Source organism: Nuphar pumila, chromosome 10 (assembly GCF_984573655.1).
Source record: "Nuphar pumila chromosome 10, dmNupPumi1.hap1.1, whole genome shotgun sequence".
Taxonomy (NCBI): domain Eukaryota; kingdom Viridiplantae; phylum Streptophyta; class Magnoliopsida; order Nymphaeales; family Nymphaeaceae; genus Nuphar; species Nuphar pumila.
Window position 1 is genome coordinate 37259359 of NC_143258.1, and position 18276 is coordinate 37277634.

At 40.0% G+C, this 18276-nt stretch overlaps 2 protein-coding genes across 2 annotated transcripts in view; one reads left to right on the plus strand and one right to left on the minus strand.

The window, feature by feature from the left end:
- LOC149826674 (Pseudouridine synthase family protein) overlaps positions 1-18276 on the plus strand; it is a 249085-nt gene that overhangs the window by 62820 nt on the left and 167989 nt on the right. The window lies entirely within an intron of this gene.
- The window catches only part of LOC149826676 (HAD-superfamily hydrolase, subfamily IG, 5'-nucleotidase), a 182351-nt gene continuing 164479 nt past the window's right edge, over positions 405-18276 (minus strand). The window contains exons 15-17 of the mRNA XM_090018939.1: positions 15596-15658; positions 15413-15491; positions 405-861 (exon numbers count right to left, since the gene is read on the minus strand). Of these exons, the coding sequence (XP_089875065.1) occupies positions 781-861; positions 15413-15491; positions 15596-15658 (223 nt within the window). The 3' untranslated portion in view covers positions 405-780. The remainder of the gene's footprint in view (positions 862-15412; positions 15492-15595; positions 15659-18276) is intronic.

The following is an 18276-nucleotide window of genomic DNA, read 5'->3' on the forward strand; positions in this document are numbered from 1 at the left end:
ACATAATTCAAACTCATCAGAATCATCATAAGCATATTCATTACTGCCATGGAGGATTTAGACAGAGGAATAGTTATCAAAAGCACCCAGGCAGACTGGCAGGCGTGTTTCATACAAGACCATTCAAAAGTGAAAATCCAGCCACTTACATAACGAGAAAAAAGGAGTCTGGATATCCTAATTCCTGTGATTCTCCATATTCAAGAATTGCAATTTTGGTTACTGGGAATCACGATTTCTCACTTCATGAATTGCAACTGTCAAGATTAAGAAAGTAAGATTCCTGACATGAGAATCAATATTCATGAAGAGATTGTTGCTGTTTAGTTTTTTGGATAATCACGTGTTCAAGTATTACGCATATTTTATACTGTTTATTTAGCCATGACAATACTTAGTAGACATTGTAGAAAATGTGTTGATCGATTGTTCTCATTATTCTTTCATATAGAAAGTAAACTCATAAAATATCCATATCTAAAATATTGAATTTATAATTATCGTTTTTGAAAGAAGCATGAATATTTTCATGTTCTTTTATAATTTAAAGAGTGATTTAAAGTATCTTAATATAGCTTATAATTTATGATATCAATTTTTCTAAATTTCCCCCCTTTCACGTCACTTTACACAAAAATCCTGTTTCACTTCTCAAACAACTCCCCATGTTGCTTCCTTTCTCTTTGCTTTCCAATTTCTTTTAAGAATTGAATATGTTGCTTTCTGCTTCCAATTCCTGCATTGCTTCTCACCTTCATTTCCTACTTCGGCGACTGTTGGTCAAGGGTTATTTAGCATGTCAACCGGGAACCCATTCTGAGCACCAAGTGGACAAAGCGAGTACGAGTCATGAGCAAGCGTCTGCAACATAGAAGGAAGACGACAAAATGAATAGAAGTACATGGGCAATATTTAAAATAAAAAAAAACTTTGCACAACTAGTACCTTGATGCACAATAGTAGAAATATGTCAAGATTTGCCATCAGATGATTAGCAACTATGCCATAACTTTATCACATGTCTACGTAAAAACCAACTTTTGAAGACTTGCTAATTTCACCAAGGGCCCAGTCGTCTCCACAAAAATCAACCAAGCCAAGTCACAGAGTAAAACTTGGGGTTCAGAAATGCTTTGGTTTCCAATGAGACTGAGTAGTCTGCCTAATCTGTTAAGCCATTTGTTTTCTATTGGTTCACTGAATTCTTAGATGCAGATGGATTTAACACAACCACACAAAGTCAGTACCAGTTGGAGCTCAAGTTTCTAAACATGGCAACACCAGGGCAAAAAAGAAATAATACTAACAGTTTCTCGATTGGTGAGAACAATTAGAAGTGCAGAAAAACGATACTAGAAGGCCTCAGTTCCTATATATGGCATATTGCTCAGCCTAGATATTTTCAAAAAAATAGAACCAGATGCTAGAGGGATGTCTGTGTATGCGCAAGCGCGAGAGAGAGAGAGAGAGAAAGAGAAAGAGAGAGAGAGAGAGAGAGAGAGAGAGAGAGAGCTTGTTAATCATAGTATCAAACTATGTATCGCACTTCTAACAGGGCACCGCCCCACGTCGCATCTGCATCCATGCGGATGCGACACTTGGACACGGCTTCATTTGTGTTAGGTGAAGTAAACCACACTGATGTCCATTTCTGTCCCAAAGTCCAATTTTATCTCTCTCTCTCTCTCTCTCTCTCTCTCTCTCTATATATATATATATATATATATATATATACCCTCTTTGCACCCCCGCACCCAAGTTTTTTTTATAGTGACGCATCACCGCATCTTTACCTGTATCCGCACCCGCACCTATGTGACATAGGAATCAAACCACCTTAGCTTATCGTGCATCTGGTTATTATTTTTATCACTTAAAACTGCCAGTCAATGACATTAAAGGTTTGGCAGAAACATAAAGACAATTTGCTATTAGCAACAGCAAAAAAATAAGAAAAAGCTACAGTTCTCAAATTTAAAATTTCTTCCCATATCTAATAACATATGCACCAACCTATATTACAATAGACTCTCTCTCCATACATATATATATATATATAGAGAGAGAGAGAGTCACTAGAATATGAGAATTAATGTGTGAAACACAATTTTTATGAATTTTTGTTCTTTTCTCTTGAATCTAACGGTAAGGATGTGATCTACATATTTGGTTTCATAATAACATGCTCTTGAATCATCCTTTTTTGATGTATAAATGAGATTTTTTTAAGGATTTAAATCAACGGCTTATATTCTTCATAAATATTCAAGCATTCAAAAATCATATTTTTTTATCGAAAATACACTATCCAATGGTTGATTCCTAACAAATTCATCATGCCAAGCACATTCACATGGTTGGATTATATATATAAAGAGTGCTTAGCATGATATAGCCGTAATAATGTTCGGAAAGGGGCAGGGGTACATCCCCTGCACGCCACTCTGATGGCAACTGAAAAGGAAAGGGGGCAGGGGCTGTAAAGCCTGAAAAAAAAATCCAAGTCGGATCAGACATGTGTCGAGGTTGATCCGCCGTGTCGGGCCCGGATCCGAGTTCGACCCGGACCCGAGCTCTCGAATGTTCGAGAGCCTACGTCTCTAAAAGACGCAGGCTGGGCAGACGTGATCTTGGCGTGACCCATTCTTCATTCTTTCCAATTTTTCTCATACGTGGAAATAGCCTTAATTTTATCCATCTCTGAAAGAGGTACTTCTTTTCCTCTTTTAGTGAGAGTTAGTTGAGGTTTCTCGTTGGTTCCATCAACTAAGCCCCATAGACCTTTTCTTCAAATGAGATGCTTCATGATAGAAGCCCATGTAACATAATTTGAATTGTTGAGTCTTATGGGCTTAATGGTGACATTATCATTGTCATCCATTTTACAATCTTGAGAAAGAGAGGGGAAGAAGAAAAACAAGGAAATATTTTTACCACAAGGAGCACGAATGGGTAGCCTTCCAAGCTTTTCACAGCCACACACAATCAATTCTTCAAAGAGATCCCACTTTCTTGAAAAACCTTAAGTGACATGCTTCCCAATGCACGTCCACCAACCCGGCTTTGATACCATGTAAGAAAGTGAAAAAACATCACAAAGCTATCTCTCAACAAGTTCTCACAAATGCACCATAAGAACCACTAAGGTTCACAAAGAGAACTCTCAAATATAAACTACCCGAAAAGGGTATAAAAACATAAAATAAATGACTTTAATGAACAGGGATAAAATCCCATACAAGAAGACGGCTCCCTTTGGGGCAGCACCTTTTTGACTAGTCAAAAAGGTGAAGCCTATATGGGTCCAAAAAAGAGGATTTAAGTTAGTTCTAGTTGGGTTTAAACTAGAACTAATCAAACTAAAAACTAACTAGAAAAAAAAGAAAAAATATTACAAGGAAATACATGAGCTGCCTATGAGATTACATATGAGATATGAGATTTCATATTTTAACAGTTTTAACCCTAACGGGCCCGGGTCGAGTCCGGCCTCGACCCGGGTCCAATTTTATTTTTAATAGCATGGATATTACATCCTATCCCTCTTAAAAGAATTTCGTCCGCAAAATTTCATTTAAAGATTATCCACAAAAATCTTGTTCTTAGTTAATCACTGTCAATGAGGATGCACCTATGTCACACGGACTCTTCTAACAGGGCACCGCACCCGCGTCGCACCTGCATCTATGTGACGTAGGGATGCACTATATGTGTGAGTGATCCCAAATATATATGCTCTTTTAAAATAATCAAGTCATAATAAGTTTCTGAGAAGAGTTCTAGGTTAATAATTAGATTAATCAAATTCATGCATGATTTTATTGATAACTTTTGCTTAACAAAATTCGCACTGAATCATAAAAAGTCTTAACCTAAGACTATCAGAGTTTCTAATCGTTATCCTCTATTTGTTTGGTCATGGTGGCATATACATGGCCAGACCCTTCTTTTTGCGGTTGTTGCTGCTGACCTTCAACTGCGGTTCGCCGCTGCCAATCTGCTGCCTTCTTACGACAATTTCGAGCATAATACCCCATTTTACTCCAATATAGACAACCTCCAGTGTCTCGAGGGCACGATTGTCCAAGATGAACATAATTGCACTTTGGACAACTCTGATTTGGTGGTTGTTGTGGCTCAATTCCTCTATCATCATTTTGCTTCTTGAATGGAGGCCTTTGCGTTTTGCTGTCAGTACGTTGTCGTTTGTGGTTTCCACCATTCCCATTAGACTTTCTATCCTGTCTACCCTTAACTCACTCCCAATCATCATTTAATAGGGTGGTTGTTGCAACTGCTGCGGAAAAAGTTGAGGGCATACTGGTCAGGGTCCTTCAGCCCTCGAATGAATTTTCTGGCCCATTCGCCATCATCCCTGAATAGGTTAGAATAGTAGCGTTCTAACCGCTAAAATTTGGCGATGTACTCGCCCAAACTCAAGCTACCCAGATATAGCTCCAGGAATTTCACCTTCTTTTTTTCCCTCGCATGAGGAGGAAAGTAGTTTCCTAAGAAAACCCTCTTGAAGGCCTCCCAAAGAATCACCTCAGCACCCAGGAATTGCATGTCCCGAGTTGTGTCCCACCGCTCGCGTGCATCGTCCTTCAGTCGGAAGGACCCGAACATGGTCTTCTTATCGTCAGGGACACATAAAACTTGGAACACTCGCTTCACCTCCTTGACCCAACTTTCAGCCATGTCTGGGTCAACCTTGCCCGTGAAGGTTGGAGGATCGAGCTTCAGAAACTTTTCGTAAGTCACGATTGGGGTCATCTCTATAAGGGGAGTCGGGTCTCGCCGTGGGTGAACCTGGCTCTGAATCACCACTGCCAAAGTACCAAAGAAATTCATAACGAATCCCTGTTGCTCAGACCATTCACCAAACGAATCACCATTTATGCTCTGTGTCATCCTTTATTTGCACCGAAGGATGCGTAAGTCGAGATTTATAATGATCGTGAAAATAAAGCAATATTTATATATTTTACAAAGAATTTACCAAAAATCCAAGTATCAATGGACATGGGTGGGGTGGCCTGCTAGCCCAAAAGTCTGACCAAGACAGATTTCTGCGTCTTTACAGGACAAGATCACTACCCCCGACTGAGCAGCCACGCATCCCACTCACGCCCCCACCATGACTACCATTTGGACCAGCAGACGGACAAAGCAAGAATATTAATTTTTGTTTAAGCATGCAAATCAAACACAAAAGACTTACAGCGCGATGTGATGCTCAATGGTCAAGATTCATCTCTTTCTAAATAGCTCTGATACCAAGTTGTAACGCCCCAAAATTTCAACTTGTAAATTTTGAAAACATTTAGAGAAAACCTTTTAATTTTAGGGTTTGGTTTTAAAGACGTTAGCGGAAGCAATTTCTTTTTAAAAAGGAAAACAAGTTGACAATTTTGGGCACGTTAGCTTACAAACCAACCTCAACCACCAAGAATAGTCAGGATGCTAATAGAAAGAGGGTGATCTCGAGCCATGTTGCATCACGCCATCAGCCGTTCGTACAGTCCTACTTGCCACCTGCCCATGAAATAGGTTAGTTTCATAATAAACTGGTAGGTGTACAAATAGACAATGTAGAATAAATAAAGTTGGACATCACAAGATAAACAGTTTATTTCATTGAAAGCAGTAGTAGCATTTGTAATTGCGAGAAATTAAATCTGAACATATGCAAAGAACATCTAAACTGAAGGAAAGAAACAACACAAGATGTAAGCAACATTATCTGCAGTTAACTAGCACGGTTAGCTAATTAATACAAGTTATGCCACATGCGGGAGCTGTAACGACCCCAATCCAGACCCTTTAAAAATGCGGAATATTTTTTTTTTCTAAGAGTTGCGGAAACCTTCCCAGAGATTTGGGGTCTTCACAGTTCCACTTTCCATTGGATAGCCCATCCACCATAAACGAAGTTGCAATTATCATCTATATAAACCAACTAAAACTCTTTTATTAATGAGTAAGAAAATTTCAAAGACAAGGTTTTCTTCAATTGAAAGTAAAGTAACAATTGCAGAAAATAAAAGAACTGAATGATAAAAGAACAAGCCAATCTATCCTCTACTGAAGTTGACAAGCCAAAGTGTAACTCATCCATCCCCAGATGCATGTCCAACTTCACTGTGCACCATTTCCTGCGAAAAACCAACAAAGTAGGGTGTCAGAACCGAAATTCTGAGCACAGCTACTTCTAAAGAAACCAGGTGAGAGAAAGAACATGGATTAGATTTCATGCAGTGATTTGAGTGAGTGCAGATATAAAATTTGCAACATTTAAATATCTATAACTACCAACAGTTGCATATACTTACCAGTCAAGAACAGTAAACAGTGTCATAGATCAATAACTAAAAAATCAAACCTTTCAGCATGATTTCACAAAATAAGTCATATGCTACCACCAAATGATATCAAGAATGATTCAAACATGCATGATCTAATGCATAACAGAAAAATGCATGATTATGTGCAATGCATAATTTCTTCTGTTATCTTTCATTTAAGTTCCATCTTTCCATATGCATGCCCTATTAAATGCACACATCTTTAAGTTTCTCTTTTTAATTACCGTGGCCCGCGGATACACCAAACGGGTACAAAACCCGAGGTCAAGTAGGTTCCCAGGGTAGCTTAACACACAATTTGTATTTTATTACTGGGTTCCAACTTAGCCCTCGACCGATATCAGGAAACAGCACCATCCATCGGAACATTAGACCTCCACATCTAATGTCGGGGACACAAGGGACACCCCACGCCCACAAGTGCCACTTCCTTGGTACCATAAACTCACAGCTGTGACTAACACACCACTCCCGGGTAAAGTGGCGGGCTCTCCTTAAAACCGTGGCCAGGAGAAGAACCTCAATATCGGGTTCAGGGGCAACAACGCACACGGAGTTTTTGTATCCTCACAGTCTCCCCAAGATCGGATATCCAGGATTCTCATACTCCAGATGAGATATCACAGAATGTAAATTACACTGTTCTTATTCATTATATTTTTAATTAAGTCCATTTCTTTAAGTTTGCAACACATATGCAAAAGTAAAGTGAAAACCCCGCTTCCTCCCTTGCAGGGACCCATTCGGGACTCCAGCCCGTACAAATCACTAGAACAGTGTAGTGAAGTGCCAAACCATCTTATGTGGTTTCAGTGATGCAGTTAAAAACATATATAAAAGAAAACCCAACCCACGGCTCTCCAGGCCGATGATGGTCCAATTTGGCCATCGGTGCATCGTATGCAAAAATCATAACTTGCAATGTATGCAATTATACCAACATAATTCCAAATGCACATTCATTCATACCATTTTAACAATGTACATGAGCTTTCGCAGTCATATGCATGTGTAACCATTCATGTCTAAGTGCTTTCATGTAATCACTTAACACACATGCATTCATCCATAGTTCATAAGTACATGCGAACGTTTATGCACGATTGTGCATGCCAAACACACGTCAATTTCATGTATGTACACGTATTTGGGAACTGATTCATAAATGCACGAAAATCAAACATGTCGCATAAATGTAGGCACAAGACTTTTCATTCATAACATATGTTAACATCCACACACCTGAACATAACCCGAATCTAGAAATTGAGTTTTTTTTTTTTTTAAGAAACTTGCACCCAAGTTGATAATCCAAGTAGCCGCATCAGGTACCCAACCCATATGATACGCAGAAGATAACATCACAAAGTATATTTAACTATGGATCCATCCTTAAGAACATCAATTTGTTCAATTATACCTATCAATTTATTTTACATGAGGCAACCGTCATGCATCAAACACGAAACTGATCATTAGGGAATAGGCCACTCCATGGACATTTTATCATAGCTAATGTGCAACTTAATCCAGCATTTGAACATTCCATAAGGTACGCACTTTGAATATAAGAAACAGTGCATTTTAATATGCACTTGAACCCAAACAATTATGAAAATATGCAGTTTAAGAAAGATGCAGACCCTTCACATGGAAATAAACCCATTTTCTTTATGAACAAATCAACTAACATAAGGTTCAAGCATAAGGTTGAAAATCGGTAAAGATTACCATAATTTAGACAGAGCCCTATTTTCATCACCGTATTGATATAAGTAGAAAAAAACAAGAGAGTAATATGTATGAACACGAGTTTGAAATTAGAACTCCAAATCCTCCTGCACAGATTAGATATAAATAAACAACCAATCGAATTATGGCTGTGATTTCTTTCCCTTTTTTTTTTTTTTCTTTCACATCTCAACCAATACCCTGTATACCAATTGTATAAATGGATTTGACAACTATATGTTCTTTCACAACAATAGGATAGACTCATATCCTGGCACCATCGATTTCACAAGGAGGATATAGGTAAACAAAATGTAGTAATATAACCCAAAAAAAATATTAATCTCATTCATCTAATCATGAATTCTGGGTGAAACGTAACACAAAACCCTTTTCAAAAACCATGGTTTCTGCACAGATCAAAGCCTCAAGCACGAGAATAGAACGCAGCAGAAAAATCATATTCTAACAATCCGCAGTGAAACTCCTACCTTGAACCGAAAATCCCAAAAATTTATTTGATTTCTTTACATGAAAGCACTATCGTTGTATCCTTAGGAAAACTCCTCAAGATTTTTGAAACTCCTTGATTTGAGACCGATACAAACTTTGGAACAAGATACACACACAAAATCATAGTAAAACCCTACTATCCGAAACCCGGACCCACTTAGATTTAATAAACCCCAAATCCCCCTTTCATTATTCGAAAACCCCCTTTCATTTCAATCGATTTGGAGCCTCACCGTAACCCCCTCAATGCTTGGACACTGGACACACCAAAACAAGAAAAGAAACAGTAACCCCTACAAATCGACTAATTTGGGGTTTTAGGTTTAGGGTTGATGTAAACCCCAAATCCTACCCTCAAACCCCCACATGGGATCGAACATAGGTTCGATCCCTCACCCGAAATCCCAGAAGCACCGTACCTCTTGAAGAGTTTTCCGGCGATCGGAGGCTGGAGACGTGAAGGTCGAGCTGCTGGTGTCGCTCCACGCGGCTGCCGTGACCGAGGAGCCTCGCCGGAGGTCAGTGATGGCTGCTAGTTGTCGCAGCCCGTCGGCGACCTCTTCTTCCTCCGGTGCACGCAGGCAGACAGGGAGAGCGAGAGAGATGAGGCTGAGTGAAGAGGGCGAGACCCCCTCTCCACTCCCCTCCTTTATCGGCCCCAGGCCCCTCCTTTTTCGCCGAGATGGGGGAGGTCGGTTACGGCCTGCGTAACCCCCCTGCCCCCCCCCCTTCCATATCCTGCAAGGGTTCTGTCGGGCAACCCTTATCGGGTTGCCCTCATCACTTAACAGGGTATTAATATGGGGTGGGGCTCGGGTCCGAACCCGAGACCCGCAACCCGGCCCCAAGTCAAAATGGGTCCACAAGTGGATCTAAATGGATCCACTGTGGATCCTCGAATTAAATTAAAATTTTAAAATTGATTTTTTTTTTTTATCTATTATTATCATTAAATCGAGGTTTCAACTAAATAAATCCTAATTACCCCCCCTTTATGGGTCCTAGATCCGTACTGTGGATCTAGGCCCAAATTGCAAAATTTGAAATATTTTCTAATAAAAATCTCGGGTTTTACAGGTGCGGAGGTGCGGCACTTTAAAAAAACTTGGGTGTGGTGGTGCGGCAAAAAAAATATATATATATATATATATATATATGAAGAGTCTAACATGCAATCAAGTTTCGAACTAACTTGATACTTCAAACATTCATAAGCATATGCTAGCACAAACTAGCATTCAAGTATTCACACCACACACCACCACACACGTGAGCAAAGTGCTACAAATGCATTGCTTTATTAATGACATAAGGGAGTAAAAACCATTTTCATAAGATACATTTTACAATGGGCTGAAAACCCTTATTTATAGAGGCAAGCTAAAGATCCAAAGAGAGATAGTCGTTGGGTACAGTCCCAACGTCTCTAATTTAAATAGCAAATTGTGCAGCTGCATGGTCTGAAATAGCAAATTGTACAGCTGCACAGGCTGTCATTACCTAATTTAAATAGCAGACTGTGCAGCTGCAGAGTCTGTCATTCATTACCTACTTTAAATAGCAGATTGTGCAGTTGCACAGTCTGTCATTACCTGACAGAAAACATAAAGTAAAAGAAATAAAAAATAAAGAAAAAAAATAAAGAAAAAGAAAAAGATTACAAATCTATACGTATGTACTATTTTCTAACAATAAAGTCCAAAAGTTGGACATAAATGACCCTGGGTGCAGTCAACGCACCGGGTGCCGCACCTGCACGTGCACCCACGTTGCATCGACGTGGGTATGGCACTCAGTTGGCCGAGTCCCTGTGACATAGAATACAAGCAAAGACCTATATAAGTAGACTAACAAGTGTAATGCCACAACAGGCATGAACAATTCAATTAGCAATGAAAACGGGTTAATTTATGTTTCGATATTAGCTGGCCTTGCGGGTACTCATAAGACACGAATCGTAGAAACAACTGAGACTAGTTCAGAGGTCTATTATGCCATGTATTTTCAATACCCCGAATAGTTAGTTGAGTCCGCTCCTAAGGGAACGGTCGGTGACCGAGAGATAATTCCTCAAAGGCCACTTGTTTCAATGGATGCATCCAACTTCTACGGAAGTGCCTGAAAGCTATCTTTTGTAGCCCATTTTCTCTAACTCCGATGGCTGGGGAAGCCGAGTCTTTTGCCCGTAACTGTCATTAATGGCCTGTCCATCGGAGTTTTTGTACCTTCCCGTCCTCTCTTTTGACAGGAGTCAGCGGTTCGAATGGGTACGTCAGGTGTTAGTTAACTGAAGACCCATTCTACATGCCCTGGTCTTTCAACAAACTCGAGCATCTTGCCAGTGAAGGCGAATCATCACCATTTATGTGATCTCAATATTGTGTTATTTGCACGCATCGAGGTTGCCACAACCTCATCATCCCAAGCATCGTAACACCAGTGTGACGTACTTGTCTAAAAGTATGGTCGTACCTTTCTGAAAGTACGACTATGACGAAAGGAGACCATTTAATATATTACAATTCATTTGATTCAATCTTGACATGCATAGATCTTTGAACATTTGGCCTATGGAGGCGAACATCATTATCTTTATTTATTTCAACAGAGTGCTTATTGTACAGCTCGAGGTGCTCAACGACCTCTCATACTACTCATTGTAGTGAACATACCGTACTTGTCAAAAAGGGTCCGACGATGACAGTAGGTCATGGGTTTCTCGAAGGATAACCCCACACAGTGTTTCGTATGACTTAAAAGTAGTAATATACTTGGCATGCTCAACCACTACGAAACAGGAAATCTCAAACAAGTCTTGGAATTGTCGTTGATCCAATCATTCTTTCTGAGTAACCGACTCAGGGTATAATTAGTTGCATCTAGCAACGCAGAGATGGAACACAAGCTTTATAAACAGGATTTTGTGCTCAAGAAGTCAGGCCTTGCACAAGGAAGATCCTATTCTCGAGCTTGTAGTGCCTATACACAATTCCGCACCTTTCCGAAAGACGTAAAATATGGTACGCGCACCTGCACGCCCCACGAGGCTTGCCTGAGGGCGACAGCTAGAACAGAAATGTAATAGCAAATCTAATCACATGTAGTACAACGGCAACAAGAAGCAAGTGAGGGAAATTAACGACAGAAACTAATTACATAACTAAATAAGCATGCAAAATATGTCGGCTACAGGAAGCATATAATTTCAGGGATATAAAGACAAGCAAGGAACAATAAATCACGAGTCATATAAGTATCATGTGTCATTATCTCAATTTCCTAAATCTTTATTTAATTTATCCAAATTCCTCGTGCAACTTTCTCCTACCTCGGGAGGTTGTGTCGCTGTGAGCGCCTACGAGTGCAGGTGATGCAGGGCTCAGGCTGCAGAGTACGAACGGGATCTGTTGCATAAACTGAAAAAGGTAAGAGTGCTTAGCATGATATAGCCGTAATAATGTTCGGAAAGTGGCAGGGGTACAACCCCTGCACGCCACTCTGATGGCAACTGAAAAGGAAAGGGGACAGGGGCGCTGCCCCTACCCGTTGTCCAGACCACAACAAAGGCAGGGGCAGCGTGCCCCTGCCAGCCTAAGGACAACAAAGGGAAGGCAGCAGGGGGTGCACCCTTGCCTGCCGACAAGACAAACAGAGGCAAGGGTTGCACCCTTGCCTTGACAGAGGTAGGGGACTGCGCCCCTGCCTTCCGAAAGTTGAGCGTCGACAGGGGCCTCGCCCCTGTCTATTGGGAACACACGATAGCAAGGGCGTGCCCCTGCCTGCCGAGAGACCAAAGGCAGCAAGGGCGATGCCCTTGCTTGATGTGAAGATCTGCGGCAACAGGGGCGTACCCCTGCCTGCCAGGAAGACAAATGGCAGCAGGGGCGTGCCCTTGCCTGCCGGGAAGAGCCATGGCAGCAGGGGCGTGCCCCTGCCTGCAAGGAAGCAAATGGTAGCAAGGGCGACTGCCCCTGTCGAAGCCATGAACAGGCGACAGAGAGAGAGTGGGAGGGCACAACAGGGGGTTGCCGACCTCATGTTGGCCCTCCGGCAACAAAGGGAAACGAAGGAGGGGGAGAAAGAGAAGGGGGAGGCATCGGGGTTCGGTCGCACGCCGGGAGCGAGAGACGAGGAGAGCAGAAGGGGAGAGCGTAGGGAGGGAAGAGGAGAGGCCGCGCGGTGAGGGCCCCCCTCCCTCTTCCCTTTCGTGTTTTTAAAACACGGGGGTGGGGGGTGGGGTGGGGGGGAAGAGGGTTTAAAAGAAACCCTCGCCCCTCTGTGTTTTAACCCTAACGGGCCCGGGTCGAGTCCGCCTCCGACCCGAGTCCATTTTTTTTTAATAGCATGGATATTATTACAATTAGAGGAATTCGTATGCATAATCTATGATTCTGACACTTTACATCTTATGTTTTTCATAGCCTCTGAGGTCCAGTGATGAGATCAAACGCTTCGAGGAGCTACGGGGACTGTGTGACCACGCTAACATATGTTTTCTTAGACATAGTAGCTCCATTTAGTTTTATTTGATATTCATTGCTATTGTTCTTAGACTTTCATTAATAATGAGTAAAGTTATTTTTGGTTTAAATGATGGTGGTGTAAGATCTCTTGTGGTTGTGGATGTGGTTACGACTGTAAGACTCTAGGTCCCTGGGATTGTTTCTGCAATTGTTTAAAAAAAAATATCACTTTTCAACAGGGATAAGTTGGGGTCGTTACATGTAGTATGCCTAGATTCATTGTGTATGAATGGCAAAAGTATTCATTGGTTATGATATGCATTGGATTATCATGCATGTCTTACGCATGGAAACTCATGAAATTTATCACATGAATGAATAAGATCATGTGCATATTTGAGAGTTTATACACATGATGGATCATGAAAAATGCATATTGCAAGCATTTGTTCATATGCATATGCAATTTGTTTTATATGTATATTTTGTGTGTGTGAATGAATGTGCATTATGAATATGTTTGAATAACTTTGTGTGTGCATGTTCACTGAGGATTTTGCTTAAGATGCATTAGTGGTCATATGTAAACTACTGTAGGCCATGTGGGCCAGGAGCATGTGTTGCTCCAAGACTTGTTTTATGCATTGCTAAATTCATTTGAAATTATTGACTTTCTAATTTAATAGCATTGTTAAATTGTAGCGGGTCAGATCCCATGTTGGGTTTTGCATGTTGATTTGCAAAACGGCTTGACTTTTGTTAAAAAGATAAAAGAGATAAACATTGTAATTAATTTTCTTTCTGTATGTTCCTTCCACACTGGGAATCTTATATGGCGGTTTTGGGAAAACCGTAAGGATACTAAAACTCCGGGTGCGTTTGTACCCCCGAACCCAAAACGGTGGTTCGCTTCCTGACGACGATTTTAAAGAGTTTTCACCCACTTTGCCTGGGGGTGGTGTTGTGATACAACTGTTGTTATTGGTATACCAAAAAAGTGCATAAGTGGACGTTGATTTCCCTCGCGTCCCGATATTAGATGTTGATTTCTAGTGTTTCGATGGATGGTGTTGATTCCTGACATCGGTCGAGCAACAAGTGTAAAACCCAGTAATAAAATACAAATTGTGTGTTAAACTACAACAAATAACCTATCTTCGTGCATTGAATCATGCATCTTTACTGTTCTGCATCAGTTCATGCATTCTTACTTATTCTATCTCCTATGAGAAAATGTTATTACATGATACTTTTAGATGCTTGAATGATAAATGAATTGTGAGATTATTATTCTTATAATCCTCTAAATATTTTGCATGAATTTGATTTATGCTCTTTTCTTATCTGTTTGGATTTTTAAAGGAATTCGTACAAAGAATCTTTGGTTCTTATCCAGTCGAATGTTTTTCTCAGGACCTAGAGCTCAGTGATGGGGTGACTGCCATATAGAGCCTACGAGATCGCGTGACTTGCTTCTATTATTTCTGGACAGTGTGGCTATGTGATTTCATACTTTAATTTAATTCTGTTCTAAGACATTGGTTTATTGATTAATAAACTTGGCTATTCGTTAGTTGGTTCAATGTAAAGATCACGGTTTGGAAGTTAAGTTTGTGAGGCCCCGGATCCTTGGGTTTTGGTTTCCGTAATTGTTAAAAAAAAACACTTTTCATGAGGGTTAGTTGGGGTCGTTACATAACTCATGCCAGACCTGTTGTTTCTGAATGAAACAAGACTGAGAGAAGAGACAAATGGCCAGCCATGACAAATAGTTCACGATAGTGGAAGGTTGATTCCATAGATTAATTTTTATGAACAACCTCTAAAAAAGGCAGGTTACAATCAAGTAAAATAACTTCAGCAAAAGAAAAATACATGCCATACAAATAGGAAACATTATATACAAACTGAACATATGACAATAATACCAACATATGAGGCATCTTTATGAAAAAAAATAGAAACTGCCCATGACATCCTATAGCTCAACATATCCTAGTCATCAAAGTGATTGGTTAAAGTGCAGATGAATGATGCTATCTTATGGCCCTTTAGTTATGAGCCTTTGATCTAGGTAGCTTTGGAGAATGTCCCCAAATCCATGGAGAGGAAATGCTCTATCTGGTTGAGGAGCCATTTTGTGGCCCCCAAGTTACAATACAACCATTTAACCTTTGGAAAAATATCTTCATATCCAGAAATAGAAAATGCTCTTTCTTGATTGGATCAAATGAAGACTAGCAATTAGCAAATAGGCCTGAAGAGAAGCCTTTGAAAGGTACACAATCTAAAATGCAGTTGAAAAACTTCCAAAGCAACAGCTTAGTGATGGTTAATTACCTGATCTTGTGATCGAAAGTACATAAATGGAGTATAATGCAGGAAGTTTGAAACTCTAGATGTATATATGTCAGCATACCTGCAAAATGCAAGGACTTCAAAAAGCAGTCAAGAAAATGTACTCTTGAACATGAACAATAATTAACAATAAACTAGAAGAGAACAAGATGGTAAGTCACTAACTTCTCTATTTGTCTTGTCAAGTGGCTTTTATCCCACAACCCTGAACGGGAAAGATAACCCCACCTGGTAGCAGATCCAACAGAATGAGACTAACTGTTACTAACAAAGCACCATATACAGTTCACTATATCAAAAGATTAGTTGAACAGGGTAAAGGACGGCATACCATCAGAAGAAACAAAAAAATGAACAGGGTAAGATACTTTGATGCATACAACATTTTTAAAAACCAATTAAGAATCAGTGTCACTGATATCGTCGATATTTTGAAAATATTGTGATAATCTTGGTGATCTAATGTCTGCCAATATTATCAGCAATATATTGCCAGAAGTCAAAATTTTGTGATATTATCACGATAACATCATGATATTTTGGGGGAAATTTTTATTTTTTTGATATTTTAATTTTACATTTGTTTTTATTTTACATTTTAAAACTTGTTTCTTTATAATTTTGGAAGAAAAATATTGCAAAACTTATTATCTTTTTATCTTTTTGGTAATTATTTATATTTTTAATTTTTTTTAAACTCTCAAGATTTTCCCAAGAAAACCAACTCTTGAAAATCACTCCAAGAAAAACCCTCACTGAGAAATTACCTTGAACATTACAGCTGACTGTTAAGAATACAATGAAACAAAAGGTATTAGCTAAACAGATAAAGCAAAATATACAAGTCAACCTTGTGAGCTTTTATACACCAATATTGTTAGATGCAGAGAACTGAAGGAAGATTCCATTCTTAAAATAGCAAAATAATATAGACTTAGTATTTTCAATTGCATGTTTAAAGAAATGAAAAGAGTATAGAAAGATATAAATAGGGGATAAGGCATAGAAAACAGAACAAGATATCTAACTTAATTCATCTAAAAGTTTATGGTTCATCTGTTCTTGGGATGGCTCTGATTTTGAGTACAGTAAATAGATCTGCATAAAACAGTATATTCACAAGTAGAGGAGGGTAATGACACTCCAGATTATGGCATTTATACAATGACTGAATAGAGAAGATGAGTACATACTGACTTTATTATTTTTTCCAAGGTAACACTACTAATAATATATGCCAACCAAAAACAGGTTATCAGACTTGTCCAAATATAACTAAATAAATGTCAGGCCAATGTAGCCCCAGTTCTGGTCAAATCTGAACCAAAAAGATAAGTGTAAACCTAATCCAAGCACTGGGCCTGCCTGATGGTCTGTTAAGATGCCAAACTTGGTGTTGGGGGTGGGCAACAGGCTTTGATACAGTTAAAATGCTGCAGCCCATACTTTGGGGCCAGCGAGGCAACCCCTGGCCCAAGCCTGGCTGATCTAGGACAGGTTGTGGCCAACCCACAGGGCTGCCAATGTTTTTTACAAGGACTGGGCAAGGACAGGGAAGGGCTGGCCTGACAAATGTTTTCAGAATAGTATCTGTCTGACCCTGAATCGATTTTCAAAACGATTAGCGATCCCGATTCTGAACCGAATTGAGATGAATCAGCCAATTTTTAACCAGCAGATGATATGTGCCAGGAAAATATTAAAATATTTTAACCCTTTTTAAAATTATTTAAAAAATAAGCTGATTCAGCTCGTTTCATATAAATTTTTTTCCAATACAATATGAATAGGCTGATTCAGGCCAATTCACAATGATAATGACAACATTGGGTCCGACCCATTGTAAAAGTATCTCCAACAACATACTAAGATCAAGACCTTAATATTCTTGATAATAAACTCGGCACACATGCACAATAAGAACACTTGTGCATAAAAGCACAACTCACAACAACAAACAACAACTACGCCTTCATCCCAAAACAATTGGGGTTGGCGATATGAACCAAAAAAGAAAATCATTCTGGGTCTTCCACATGAATCCTTCTCCTCCAATCATTTCTATCCAATGCCATGTCTGTAAAAACCAGTTAAAACAAATTTAAAGAAATCGGACCCGGGTCGGGTCCAGACCCAACCCGGATCCAACCCGTGCCCAGCCCCTCGAAAACTCCTTTTTCAAAGGGGCTGGCAGCCCACGGCAGGGGGTTTCTCCGGCGACACAGGGGGCGGGCCCTGTGTGCGCCCCCTCCCTATTAAAAGGCGAGAGGGGAGAGGGGAAGGCTTACGAGCCTCCCCTGACCCCCCGACTCTCTCTCTCATCTCTCGTCTCTCTCCCCTTTGTCTCTGCTCTCTCTTTCCCCCCGACTCTATCTCTTGTCTCTCTCTTTGCCGACGCCGGCCAACCCCCCTTCACGGTGAAATGAAATGGGGATCTTCGAAACACGAGCTTTGATTAACAAGAGCAAGTGTCAAGAATGACACTAAAGCATAACCCTTAAAAAGGGTATAACTGGAAACAAAATAAAAATAAAAATGTATTCTTTATTGATATGAAAAACCAATTGCTTAAGAAGCATTGGAGTAAAATACAAGAGGGGCTGCACCCCTTTATATACACAGCTGAAAGAGGACTCAATAGAGCTGTTGGGCACAGTCCAATAGCTCTATTTAGAGCTGTTGGAATGTGTCAGTCCAACAGCTCTATTAAGAGCTGTTGGACTGTGTCAGTCCAACAGCTCTATTGCTAGTCAAGTCTGGACAGGACTTGACTAGCAACAGTCATTCTAGTTCAAACTGAACTAGATGACATAAAGACAAAAAATAAAAATAAAGGAAAAAAAATA